Source organism: Netta rufina (assembly GCF_964035555.1).
Source record: "Netta rufina genome assembly, chromosome: 3".
In the NCBI taxonomy this organism is placed as follows: domain Eukaryota; kingdom Metazoa; phylum Chordata; class Aves; order Anseriformes; family Anatidae; genus Netta; species Netta rufina.
Genome location: NC_140125.1, coordinates 8,050,815 through 8,065,000, shown reverse-complemented (window position 1 = coordinate 8,065,000; position 14,186 = coordinate 8,050,815). Strand labels below are relative to the sequence as shown.

The window sequence follows — 14,186 nt, the reverse complement described above, 5'->3', positions numbered from 1 at the left end:
TGGAGCCTAAGGATATTTTTTTTCTGTGAAATGCCGAAGGGACAGCAGCTATTTGGAGCTCGTGGCCTTACAAGGATTCACTAATAATTCAATTTTCTAATTCAGGAAAAGGAGTTTGGGGGAAACAGTCCAGAGCTTTGCCAAGCAAGGTACTACAAGGGGAGTTTTGATTGCAGGCTGCTGCTTCTGGGAAGTTGCCCTTTCCCTGCCAGGGCACACCTGCAGAGAATGGTTGTCTTGCTGGGAAATAGCTCTTCAAAAATAAAAGTTACTGAAGGAACACATTGATTTCTTCTGTTTGTTCATTTGCTTTCAGTTTTGTAACTGTTCTGTCAAATTCCTTTCCTGCTCACTGTATGTAGTAAATACTACATTCTGGCCTTTTCCCCTCCATCTCCTTTCAGAATAAGGACTCATTCCTGCCCCTCAAAATAGAGCCAGATCTGTGTCAGTAGTGATACAAGACTAACCCATGGATAACAGTCGCAATGGACTATTTAAAGCAAAAAGCCATTACCTCCTATGTGAGCCCCTCTGACTGCACCAGACTATTTCCCCAGTGAGTTCAGGCCTTTCACTGAGGATTGCAGTGCTTTACTAGTCCCTGTTTCATCCTCTAGCCCCCTACTTATTTCAAAATATTCCTTGGGTTTCTAGGTAGCTTCTAAGCCTCCAAATAAATATATAATGCTGAGCAGCTGCCCCTGTACCCAGCCTGCGTGGGAGGGAAGCACAGGGAGCAGCGGAGTGAGAGCAGCTGTGCCAGGGACAGGAGGCTGACTGCAGCCCCAAGCCCCACGGCGCAGAACCGCATTCTCCCTGCACCTGCCAGCTGCACAGAACAAAATCCTGCAGCTTCAGCATCGCCCTTATTTCTAGCCTGCTGAGCAGGGTTTATGCTGCTTTCCATGGTGAAAAGGGAAAGGGTTAAAGTTTCCTCACACCAAGAAAGCCCCAAAAACATTAAGTGAGCAGAGCTCTAACCTGAGGGAGCCAGTGCAGCATCAGCTGAACTGAATGGCTGTGACCAGGCCTGATTTGTGCTAATGGACCACCTGGAGCCAGCCCAGCCTCTGCAACCTGCTCTTACCCGCAGGTGGGGAGAGAGCCTGGGCATCTCTGAAGGCTGAGCCTCCTGCTGCTACCTCCCAACTACCAGCCAGCAGTTGCTCTTACCAGCCTCCTCGCAGGGAGTGCACAGCATGGTGACAGCGGGGCTGCAGCACTGCCGCTGGTGCGTTCCTGCGAGCTGGGATTTCTGGCCGAGCAGCTCCGGGATGTGTCTGCCTGCCACTGGCAGCCAGTGGGCAACAGCACATGGAGGAAGGAATTCAGGCAAGGAATTCAGCCCCCCAGCTGTATCTCGTATCTCTGGCAGTGCACTTTGCACTCAAGCGGGATGGGTTAAACAGACCTCAGCTGGACACAGGTGAGCTAATGATCAACCCACGAGTCAGTGGAAATGAAAGAACAAGTGGCTGCCTGTGCAACCAGGGTGTCACAACCCTCCCCATCACAGCTGCACTGAATTTATCTGGAGAAATTAAGTGAGGGAGAATCTACTGCTTCCCTGGATAAATTTCAGTGAAGTGGAATCCATCACCCCAGTGGAGAGTGACATTTTAAACTGCTTCGGCTCAGTATCAATGTTCAAATTGATTAGCCTATTTTATCTCAATAGAAATTCTTACCTCGTTTCATTAGCAGCCAAATTTCAAATAATTTTTGAATCAAATACTACTTAAACAGTATTTCAAAATACTTAGCTGACAAAATTCATCACTTAATTTCAAATTACTGTCTGCATTTTATGCTAAATTGTCAGTGGATGAAATACGCAGCAGTTCTGCGAGCAGAGCCTGGACACAGAGGCTACCCAGCTCTGCGGTTTCACAGCAGCACGTTTTCTCTCGGACTCGATCAATGTCTCACTCCTGGCTGAGCAGTGAGCACAGACTCACAAGGAGGCTGTGGACAGGTTTTTTTTCCCCTCCAAAACCAGCTAATCCCCCGATGTGTATGATATTTGTCAGAGAATTATGACAGGGAGATTTGATTTTCCTCAGAGAGGGAAGTGAACTGAACCCAGGTCCTCCATTTGCAGTTAGTTCTTTAACAGCTAGAACAGTGATTTTCAGCTAGGCTGTAACTGAGCCTTAGAAGACTAGTAACGTTCAGGCTAGTAATGTTCAGTTGTTCACCATCCAGTTCCCTCCATACCCGGTCTGTCATTTTCTTCTCACTGTCTAGAAACCACAGTAGTAGGCATCAGTATTAAATTCCAGCTCAACAGCACTGTCTCCAGTAGGTGTATTTTAGAAGATACTTTTATTACGAAAATAAAATTCACCACCTTTTTCAAGCTGCCAGATCCTTTCCAGCATGCTCTAAAAACGCTGCTGCTCGCAGCTCCCTCCAGCACTTGGGAAGAGGACCAGCCAAGCTCAGAGAGCAGGGACAGCTGCTCCCAGTGCGTGTGCACACAACCTGTCTTTAAAATATTACAGAGCATAAGGAGCTGGAGGTGCCTCCACAGGTTAAGTGCATCAGAATGGGAATTCTGAATTGGCATCACAAGTTTGTTTAAATCCTGTCTCAAACACCTAACTACTTCACTGACCTCTGTCTCAGCTGTGTTCTCTGCTATACTGCACTTGGGTTCTTGGATTCTCAATGTAGTGCTGCTACACTGTACTCAGGCTGCTCTGTAGTACTGCAAAGACCAACGCTGCACAGTTCTTCAACCACTTGAAAGAAATAAGACTCGTTTGAATAAATAAGCTATGATATAAATATATTTACACTATACACATTCTTACAGGAAATACATCTTATTAAAAAATCATAGGCAATAACAACACCACCCTACAATCCACTATGGTCACTACACGTTTTGAATTTTAAGTTTTTTATTAGAGAAGTTGAAAGTTTCATCTCAGGACCAACAATAACATAATTATCTCTTTTCATTTATTTTGTTTATAGGAATATGTAGAAGTCATTTGTACAGGCATATACAACAAAGTAATCGGTGCTTAGTACATTGAAATCAGGAATCTGATTTGTTCTAAACTACCATTTTTCCATGCAGTCATCTTTGAATTGGCAGCATGGACAAATTCCAAGCGGAATGCTTACATGCATTGTTTTGCAATATAACTACAGCAAGCTTTGGAAACATGCAAATTAACACATTAGCAAATTGTTTTTGTATCTAATGGACATAAAAAGGTTATTCCTGATATGAAATTCTGAAAATCTGCATAAATACTTTTGTGTAAAATTAAATTAGTTATGTACTTTTCTTTTACTTGAAGTATCAAGAATGCCCACGTAATTAATATACACACATATATAGAGAGACCTTGTTATGCTAAAAGTCTGTAATTAATCAAACAATATTCTGTGCCATACATTTATTCAGTATTTACTGGCTAAAAGAATGACTGTGGTCATATAGTAGGCATTACAGTCTTATTAGCATTTGTATCACATGCAAACATACTCTTAGCATTTCTGTTTACTAGTTTTATCATGTGGCAACATCTATGTGAATTTTTCTACAATGTTGTGATTCTGAAGTGTATAAATACTTTTTACATTTTCACAGTTACAAACTTTTTGCCAAAAGCCATTTAAACAATCTTTAAGTTACAATGAACTGTAATATCTGGGATCTGCAGCGACAGGATCAAAATGCAGTTTCTGTACAAGCGACATATGATGTAAACTTTTCTTAAAGTGCCTAATACATAATCCCTTAGAGCACTGAGCAAGTTTGGCACAAATACACTGTATTTCCCTCATGCTAACCATTGCAGTAACTTTCACAGGATATCGGCTTTTTTTCAGACATGATGGAGTTGATATGGCACTTGTGAATTACATCATTGGACTGCAGAAACATCCTGTGAAGTTACTGTTACAGTTGATGAATTTGACGGATGACTTTGTACATATTGTACTTTCAACCGTATACAATGTTCAGCTGTTTACTGTCTGCTGCCTGAAAAATATTTTGAGATATAAATTAAAAATTGCCCCAATTCTACTCCTTACTAACTTGATTGGGATTATTATTATAGTGACCTAGCTAAAAATCCAGGTCAGTGGGCTCAATGACAGCAGGTGCTGAGCAGCTGACATGTTACTTGTTGTGGTTTGGCAGCATGAGCTTTCTACACAATACATCACACATGAGAACACAAATAGTAGGTAACATGACTTGACTATGGATTTGTTGCCATTTGAGATAATGTTAAAAATATCTGTTGTATTTCAAGGCTCTGATAGTGTAATTGATACAGGCAGTCTGCCTGTGGAGATACAGAAAGGAATTACGGACTGGATTTAGAAACTGTCTTCATCTTCTGATTAGTGTTTTCCTGAACCAAGGAAATTCTTATTATGGAAACCCAACAAAGGAAATTCAGTGCTCAGTGTTAAAAAGAAACAATGCAAACCTTAAGACTTGGTGGTCCATAGCTACATTTTCTATATATCAAAAAAAAGGGGGTGGGGGAGACTAGGAAAAAGCCCACTTTTCAACCTCAGCAATAGTATTTTGAATTTTGCTCTCATTTTAAGGATGCTGTGTTCTCCAACTTCAATTTACATGTTGAGGCTTTAGACCACTGTTGCTGGCCTGCGATCCATCTCTGCTTCCAGCTTCACCATCTGCTGCATCTCCTTTGCCTGCAATCCAAAATAACCACATGAAGCACTGCATCAGACCTTGTGTTCAGAATGATGCACATTTTATATGATAGCATCTGGCTAAAATACAGGCAAAACACACTGAAGATACATGTAATAACATTATGTCTCTCCCCCCTCCCACCATGTCATTATGTTTTCAAAATCAGCTGTAATTCTCATGTCTACAAATTCTAGGAAAATATTTTTGATTTTATTCCAAGATTCATTGGTTGAATTTCTGAAGAAACACACAGTAAAATGCAAAAGCACCAATTTTAGGGAAGAAAACTATTCAGATGCTGACTCTACTGTTTCTCCTGATAAGAAATGTCTTTGGGAATGTATGGTCAATCACTGCTGTGAGAGTACTGCAATATACTTTTTAGTTCCTGAAATGTTCAGAGTTAATTTATGATCTGGACCGATTTCTTTCCGTAAAGACAATTATGAAAATCTGTTACATCTATCTCGCTGTATGTTATATAGTTTGTCTTTTTTTGTTGTTGTTAAATAATCTTTATCTGGCCTTGAGATCTTTCTTGTCTTTTATTATTACAGATGTGAACTATTTCACCTCAAGATTAGACTACTGCTACATGTCCTCCATAGGATTACACACATTGAATCCACCTGAAACTGCATCCAATTGCATTGTGCATAATACAGCACCAAATTTATGCCAGATCTTGCAATATATCTCTGTATGCCTCAGGCTTTGCAAGAAGGGTTAAAGCACTGTATAAAAATGTTATCTGGCCTGGGAATCCTCTGCTTAGAGGGAGCTTTTAAAATTCTCTTTCTCTCCATCACACATACATACTTGTACATGCTTACTTCTCCTGTGGCTCAGCCACAGATTATAAATTGTACTTTGGTTGAAACTCTGTGGCTTGAAAGAACTGGGAGTCACCATCTCTTCATTTTCTGTGACAACTCTCAATCTGTGAAGTTATTTAAATCCATAGCCCAAAGGACTCTGAATAACTTGGCCCAGAGGGCAAGCTATCTTTACAACCAAACCTCTGAGGATTAGGACAAGTTTAGGAAGAGGAAAACCAAGCTAATCCTTTCTTCAGTGTACCTCCTTTGTATCTTCTAGGCAGGGAAGCATGGCTACTGAACTTGATTTATGTGAACTCTTCCTCAGAAAGTTGTAAATGTTGCTTTGATAGGGAAATTTGATATACAAACTCCTGCTTAAGTAGTCACCTATTCTGGACATACAAAGACATATATGTGAACATGGGCAGATGTAGATCTAAAGTAATGAGATGCACAGCTATCCATTTTGCAAGGTAAATGTGGGTTTGTACAGATGTGATATACATGCCTTCTTGAAAAACCTAGCCCTGTACTTTCACAATCATCATCATCATCATCATCTTGGGGAAAAAAAGTAATTATGATAATAGCAAAGAAACTGTCATAAATATGATTAAAAATTAATCAATGCTCTTCATTTAAATGAGTTAAAAGCTTGAAAGTAATGAAGAAATAATTTTAACATGGAAATGTGAAAACATAATAAATAAATAAATATGTACAACCTCTTCTGAAATGTTGGCTGGATTTTGCCTGTGTGTGAAGTGCAATTCCAGCTAAAGCTCTGTTTGTTTTTTAGTGACTCATCCATTTTATGTTTTAGACTTGTGACTTAACTACTGGCATATAGTGTCCTATAAATATTCTGCGTGCCAGTGTATAGCGTACAGAATTATTTTAGAGATAACCTGGTTTCAAAGAACACATTAGCATAGGATCACGATGCCCATTTTTGCTACTCCGAGGCCAGTACAGACAGTGCATTCTGACATGCACACACAGACACAATGTGACGAGCTTTCTGGAAGGCAGTGCTAAAGCTACAGTGAATCTGTGAAGTTAGTGGCAGTTAATGGACCCTGCTTGCAAGATGCTTGCTCTCTAGTGAAATCTGAGGCAGGCTAAGAACCATATACATTAAATGAAGAATCTTTTTTTTTTTTTTTTCCCCTCCCCTAGCCTAATGATGAATGTGTCTTCCTCATTAGATGTCTGTAAATACATGTTGCAAAAGTGTGGTGCAATATGTGAGTATGTTATCAATTCAAGAAAATAATTCAGGTCAGGCAATGCTGTAAAACTGAATGTTCAAGCCTACAACTATTTCCCTTGGAAAGACAAGGGTTAATAGAGATTTCTTGTGAGTAATGATTATTTAGGAAGCTACAGCAGCACAGCCACACAGTATAATTACCATACTTTGTAATGCGCTGGATTTTAAAGTGAATTTTGAAGTGCTGGAAGCCTCTTCTTCAAACACTAAAAAGCTATTTCTAGCAATCTATTTTATACTTTGCTATTTTTAGTGTGGAACTTCTTATTTTATTACCTTACTAATATATGTGAATGTTCTTTGTCTGTCTATCAGCATTACCAGTTAAGCATATGTATGTTAACACTAAAATAGTTTTCTTCAAGCAATAGACACTTTTTGCAGACAGTTTAGAACTCTGAACGTATCTTTCAGTAACAACAGGTAACGTACAATACAAGTTAATCTCTAAATATTTCCTATTTACATCGTTGTTCATATGCATCTGAATTGGAGATGCTAAAGCACAAAGTACTGTTAGGCTCAAATACTTGTGTGCAAAAAAGATTAACATTGTGTTCACTATGTCAATGGTACTTCCCAATGGTTGCATTTACAAGGAAGGCTCCAATGATAATGATAAATTTAGAAGGAAAGCACACTGAAATAAGAGTTTGCTTATTACACGTCCATCCTACCTTGTGTTTGAGACACTGCATGACAGGATTTCAAAAGCTGTTTGTACAAAAATAATAATGTCAAAATTGAGTAATACAAGGAGAAACAAATTAAATGAATGAAAACTGAAGTGAGACTAAAAAATTAATGCAAGGAAAACATACATAAAACAAAAATTTAAATTATAACAGTTTGTATTGAAGGCTGTTTCCACCCATATATCTACTTTTTACATTCTATATTTGTACGAAAAGTTTCTTCACCCATTTGATCAGAAAAAAAAAAAATTGAAATGTGCATTAAACAAATACCACCTTTATTTTGATCCAATTAGCTTTCACACATCAATGCATATAGCAATGAAACCAGACCTTGGGTATGCATTAGTGCACTTTAGGGACTGAAAGGAAGTGGTCAGGACAGCACGTGTGGAAGTGTATTTTCTGATGATTAAATCAAGTGGGTTAAAAAGCTGTTAAGGACTGCCTGTGGTAGGGGCCTCCACATGCCCCCACAAAGTGATAACCTGACAGAACCTGAATGATTTTCCTCCATTTCATCACTGATGATGTGGGCTGACCTGCACTGAAATGGCATATGAGCAAGCTCATGTAGGCTGTTATTGCCTCTGAGCAGTGGAGGCTGTAACCCCAGCCAGGTGAGGGAAGAATCTAATTGCTGAAAGAGGTGACTCCTTTAATGACCCACAATTATTTCCCAGCAGCCTATCGCCCTTATACAGGATGTGTTTGCCACATTGTGGTTGAAAGTACAACTGTAATCATTTCCTCTTGTCCTTATGTGTTTAAACACTGGATCTAAGGCCCTCTGAAGCCACCAGCAGAAAGACATCACTGAAACACCTGTCTTTGGATCAAGCCCACTATTTTTTGTCAATTAGCTCAGTTTACAGAGTTCTCTGTGTTGCTCTCTAAAGTTAATGCTGCAGGTCCACTGTACCCCAATTGCCTCCCCTAGGTGTCCCCCAACCTCCACCTTTTGATTGTATGCAGCTATTGCTCAGGAGCAGAATGACCAATATTCATTCATATTGCATGTCAGAGATGGCATCTACAGAAACCCTGGCAGGGGACAGACTGGAAATCTTGTTTGTTATCCAGAAGGAAGGTGGAGCAATCAGAAGGCAGAGCCACAGTGTCCAGGGCTCAGTAGTAGCAGCTGCCCGTGACCCTACTTGCTGTCATCACCCCAGAAGTTAACCCAGTCACACGCAGCTTTTGGGACTCCTGTGATACTGGAAACACTTGATTTGGACATACTTTTCCCTCCCCCTCTGCAAGATTACTTTAATTCATAATACAGTGTCTGCCAGAGAGTTTAAGTTCAGAAAATTTAATTCAAAAGAATTAAGTGCATAACCCTTGAAAGCAATGGGTATTAAACACATCCTTTCTCTCTCATCTTACTGAACTGCTGGGTATATTCCCCTTGCAGTTTACACTTGTGTAAGTGCGTTACTGCAAGTTCATGTATATTACAGCTCTGCTGGCTCAACCTTTCAGCAAGGGAACTGCTCAGAACAGTACTGCTTCTACCAGAATTAAGATTAGAATTTTCCTTGCCTTGCCAAGTAGCTTTTTCAAATTAAAAAATAAATAAATAAAATAAAAATAAAAGGTATTTTAATTAGGAAAGAGTGTATTAGCACAGATAAAACTTCCCATGCTACTATACTCTATTGTTCAGTCCAAACTAAAGTGGCTCTTGGAGTTCAGAGATGCTCTGTGCACATGCTTTACCTCTACTTCCCAGTTAGCACTAGAAATCTAAGTTCAAAAGAAACAGATTTTCTTGAGGTAGTTTTGTGGAGTAATTAAAATTTGTATTCTGGGCTTTTCATTACCTTTTTTATTACTAGCTAATTAGTACCAAAGTGGCTGAGCTGCTAAAAGGACAGACTGACTAAACAGTTAAGCTTTCACATCTGAAACAAACTGAGTTCTGTATCGTTATTTAACTCACTTTGCCTCTTCATTTTAACTCCCCCAAGTAGTTGAGTGACCATGAACAAGGTCATTTTCCCCAGTTTGGTAATGATTTATATTTAGAAGCATCCTGTTCAGCCTGATTCTGGTTACCATTCTTACTAGTCTGCTGTTATTTTAAGCATTTTAAAAAAATACCTGCTCATTCTGCTTCTCTAAGACTTCTAAATGCTCAAGTTGAACTTTTTTCAACTGGTCCATTTCCTTTGACTGCTTCATTGCAAGCTGTAAGCAAGAGAAAATATTGGGAGAGAAATATAATGCATTATTAACACACACAACAAAAACTTAATTGAAATACACGCATATATATACTGCGTTGCCTCCTTTGGATAGTACTAAACTTCACAGGGGGCCCTTGTATCACAGAGTCTTAAGAAGAGCTATTAATATAACAGTAATATATTTATACATATTGCATATAATATATATACTACATAGAAGTCTAACAGAGACACATCAACCTTAACTTTGTTGTTTTAAAGTTTGCTCTTATATAGATGTTAGATCTTTATACTACAAGCATGTGGAACAAAGCAAGGACAAACGTTCTTTTTTTTTTTTTTAAATGTATTTAATATTTTTACTAGAGCTGTATTCTCAACACAGAAATGAAAATGAATAACCAGAAATAGTGCCCAGTAACTTTGTCAAAGTTATAGTTACCCTTTTTCTCTCTTCGAGGAACTTCTTTGTGTTGCTGCTGTTCAGTTCTCTGACTCGTCTAAAAAAAATACAGACATTGTCCATGAAGACTTATTAGGAAAAAAAAGAAAAGAAACTCAAAGGTATCAGCAGAGAGAACCACAAACTTGTAAATTTTATTTTAATTTTTGATTATCCGTCACATATGGCACTAATGGCAAGCTGAACAGTCTTCTAGTTATTACACTATTGTTTCCAATGAAGTTTTGACTTTTTCCCTTACTCAGGAGTGGTGAACAGAACTTAAACTGTTTAATTCATCTGTGTATTCTTCATTTCACTCTCCATTTATCAAAATAAATTGATTACAGAGTGCTACGTCTCTAGCAGTGACAATAGAAAAAACATCTGATGATCATATGTAAAGTTATGGTTTACCAATGCTTTAAGGTTCTTAAAGATAATATTTATACAAAGATAAATATACAATACTAACATAAGAGACATAATCATAAGCCTCTCTTCTTAGGATTCATGTCATGAAATATACCAGAAATAGTTCAAAGAACTGAATCAGACTAACCTCAAAGCCTGAAATGTGGAACTGCATTCAGACTGCATTCCAATATTGGAAGAGATTTATTTTCGAGATGTTACTGGAGGTCTTATATAAACTAAGCATGCAGTTACAAACACCTCTGACAACTCATCTTTCTGATGAGCTAGGAATTTGTAACACTTAAGAGGCTTAATTCAGTAGGAACAGGTTCAAGCCTTTTGGCCAACACCGCCCAGTATCAAGTGAAAAAAGTAAAGAGGAAAAAATGAGCCAGAAGGCAAGCCCAAAGTGAAGGGGAAACCTTGAAGGCTTATGAGACATCATCATGTACATTCTGCTTCTATCTACTTATTTGGAAACGTAAAGAAGAAATTTAAAATAGATATAATGCAAATCAATCTTCAAAAAAAGTCTCGGTAGCTGGTACTGGCAAGTCTCTCAAGTCAATTGCGGCTGTCTTCCCCAAACATGCTGTGTTAGAAGCCCTTGGTTTGCTGAGCTGAGATGCTGGCCAGGTTCCTAATATCAGCACATAATAAGGGAGAGAGCTGTGGTTCTGTTCAGGACCAGAGGCAATACATGCGCTGTTCAGCAGTACACCTCCAGCTTCTTTGCTCTTATCTTTCATCACCCTCTCCATTTATTACCATTGCTTTTAGCACTCCTGTCTTCTGTTCCATCTCTCTTCTGTGTTATTAGTAGAAGATGGAGAAAAGCATTCACTGGCACCACCTCCTGTGTTTTTAGTGATGCTGCCTCTTAAGTTATTCCAAGTCCACCTAGACAAACCTCAGACTCCCTTTTCAGAACAATCCTACTGTCATTAAAAAAAAAAAAAAAAAAGTATACTGCATTCCTAAGTACAGTCATTACAACTCTTAGACCTACACCAGTCACTCACAGATAGTAAGTATAAAGTTCAGGACATTTTTGTTTCTCTGAGAAGGGCATCACATTTATTAAAAGACTAAACAAGTGAAAAGTAATACCGTTCTTAAAACGGTCATTTAAAAGTATTCAGCACCATCATTAGACATTGTTTTCCCACATAAAAGCATGGTTTTAACAGAATTAATCTGAGAGTTCACTCGCCAGCTTTTGATAATGTTCTTCCCTTCTCAAAAAGGAACCTCTGGTACTTACCTCTCTCTTTCTGCTTTGTTTTTGATAGATTTGTCTTGGCTTATGGCTTTGCTGTTCTCCATAGATATTTTAGCCTGGTTGGCACGCATCTCCTTGCTTTCCCTAAGCAAAATCAAATAAAATCATGAATATACAAAATGCAATTGCTGATGAAGTTGGTTTCCTGGTATTACTCTGCATTGTGCCTTATTTTGTCCTTGAAGTATTAGGGAAGAGGAAAGACCAGACTATAACAAAATTGCCTTCCTTTAGGTAGACTTTATACAATTTGAGCAAGCATTCAGAAATCTTCATTTGTCCTAGGGAATATAATTGGAAAGAGAAGCTTTATGCATTTTACACTCTGAAAGTTTAAAGGGTGGAAAATAGTCTTTTCTCCCTATTATAAAGTTGTCTGAACATGAGCTACTGTCACCTATGTAGAAAATGCAACTTATCTATTACTCTGAATATGGCTGCAGTACGAATAATAGTTGTACTTCCTAGGGTGGTATGAGCTGACAGCTTTCCTTTTAAGCCTTCTACTTTGGGACTGCAAAAAGCCCTATGTTTTAGACCATGGCCAAACCTGTGCTTGTTTTCTCCTTCTGGCCCAGAGAACCCTTCAGTCTTTTCTGTGAAACTGTGTAGCTTTAGCAGGAGTTATGATTCATTGTTGGGAGTAACAGCACAGATGCTGACTTTCAGAAACGACTTCTGAACTGTGAGTGAACAGAATTTGGCTCAATCTGGGTAAGCCAGCCAAGCTCCAGAAAGGCCTTCCCTGAAGGCTAGCTCTTGCTTTCTGCCTGCTTAGTATTCCAGCTCTGGCAGCTCCTGATCTTAAGTGCTTATTTAGACAGGAATTATATATGGAAATTAGATAGTGAATAACTGGCAACAGTAATTGTGAAATCCCCAGCAGTGCATAAGCAAGTAAAAGTTACCTGTTGCAAGCCAAGGCAGTGCCTCAGTCTCTTTTTCTGGACATATCTTAGAGTAGAACACTGATTAATTATTGTACTTACTAACCCCAAATTTTAAGTATGCACAGGAGAAGAGTGGCACAGAACAGAGTGCTTAATTTAATGAAATGTTGACACTGATTTTTTGAGGCACTCTTCAATCTCTAGAAGACATTTATGATTTAGTAGCATGAGTAAACTTGTTCCATAACTTACACTTTTCATACATTAAAACTTTTTTAAAAAAGTGCAGCACTCTTTGTCCCCTAAGAATTCATAAGAAACATTTTCTGAATACAGACTTAGAAGCAGTAAAAATGAGACAGAACTCTAAAAAATGTTCTTTTGGGAGCACGTTTCATTCCAATAGTCCCTTCTCCAAATAAAAGCTTTTATTTTCTATACTCAATTTAAAGTAATTTTCAAGAACACTACCTTAAGAGCAGTACTGAAATATTTTTTTTAAATTCCTGTGCACAGGGATATGAAAAAATTTCAGTGTGGGTGTTCATACTGACTTAATCTATTTGCATCAGATACAATTTCAGAGTGAAAGCAGTTAAGAGGATTAGAGGACTACTGTGCATCACTGATGACTTAAAATGAGGCTTTGGCCACGGATATGGCTAGAAGAGCCAACACCTATCCATGCACAACTGTTTCTCTGTCCTGGCAGCTATCATTTAGCTCTCAGTTGCACTGCTGATGGTCTTCCTGGGTGTTTTTGGTTTTCACCACTTGCAGGAAATAGAAGATATTTTTAATAGAAGACATGAAAAATTTCATCGTCCTTTTAAAATCACCGACAAGCACTTGTAGGGACCACTTCTGTTTCTAAAATAGCATTTCCCAAAGACAGGGCCAAAGTTCTAGCATCAGTTCACTGCCTAACTGTCTGATGTGGGGCTTCACATGAAATCCCAAAGTTCAGCCCATATGCCATGATTAAAGAACTCCCTCCTGCTCAGAGGTGATGGGGACACCTATAGTAAAAGTTAACTGCAATAAGTAGATAAGCCAGGATGGCAAAGGAAAAAGGGATTCTGAAAAAACACCACATGCGACTACAGAATTTAACTGTTGGGTTCCTACTGTATTATACTGATTGTAACTCTGAAATTTGTACAAATGTCTTCTGAAAGGATACGTGAGTTTAAACACTTGAATCTATCCTGGGAATTTATACATATATTTAGATTACTTTAAAGTGCATTAATGTTATGTCACCAGTCTTATTTGAGTATCTAGAAAACTCCTTTTGTATTACCAAAAAAAAAAAAAAAAAAAAGAAGAAGAAGAAGAAAGAAACAATTTTCCTTTCTCTCTCATGTTATTCAATTACAAAATGCTTGCAGATACGAGCTTCAAGTCCTCAATTTCTGAACTGCTGCAAGCTCACTGCATCCCAGTCAGTAAAGCTAACCCATTCATGGTAGGTA

General features: G+C 38.5%; 1 protein-coding gene across 1 annotated transcript in view; it reads right to left on the bottom strand.

Moving 5' to 3' along the window:
- Positions 1-3,096: 3,096 nt before the first annotated feature.
- Positions 3,097-14,186, bottom strand: part of PLCB4 (phospholipase C beta 4) — a 201,970-nt gene continuing 190,880 nt past the window's right edge. The window contains exons 37-41 of the mRNA XM_084285056.1: positions 11,804-11,905; positions 10,123-10,180; positions 9,595-9,681; positions 7,471-7,507; positions 3,097-4,695 (exon numbers count right to left, since the gene is read on the bottom strand). Of these exons, the coding sequence (XP_084141182.1) occupies positions 4,607-4,695; positions 7,471-7,507; positions 9,595-9,681; positions 10,123-10,180; positions 11,804-11,905 (373 nt within the window). The 3' untranslated portion in view covers positions 3,097-4,606. The remainder of the gene's footprint in view (positions 4,696-7,470; positions 7,508-9,594; positions 9,682-10,122; positions 10,181-11,803; positions 11,906-14,186) is intronic.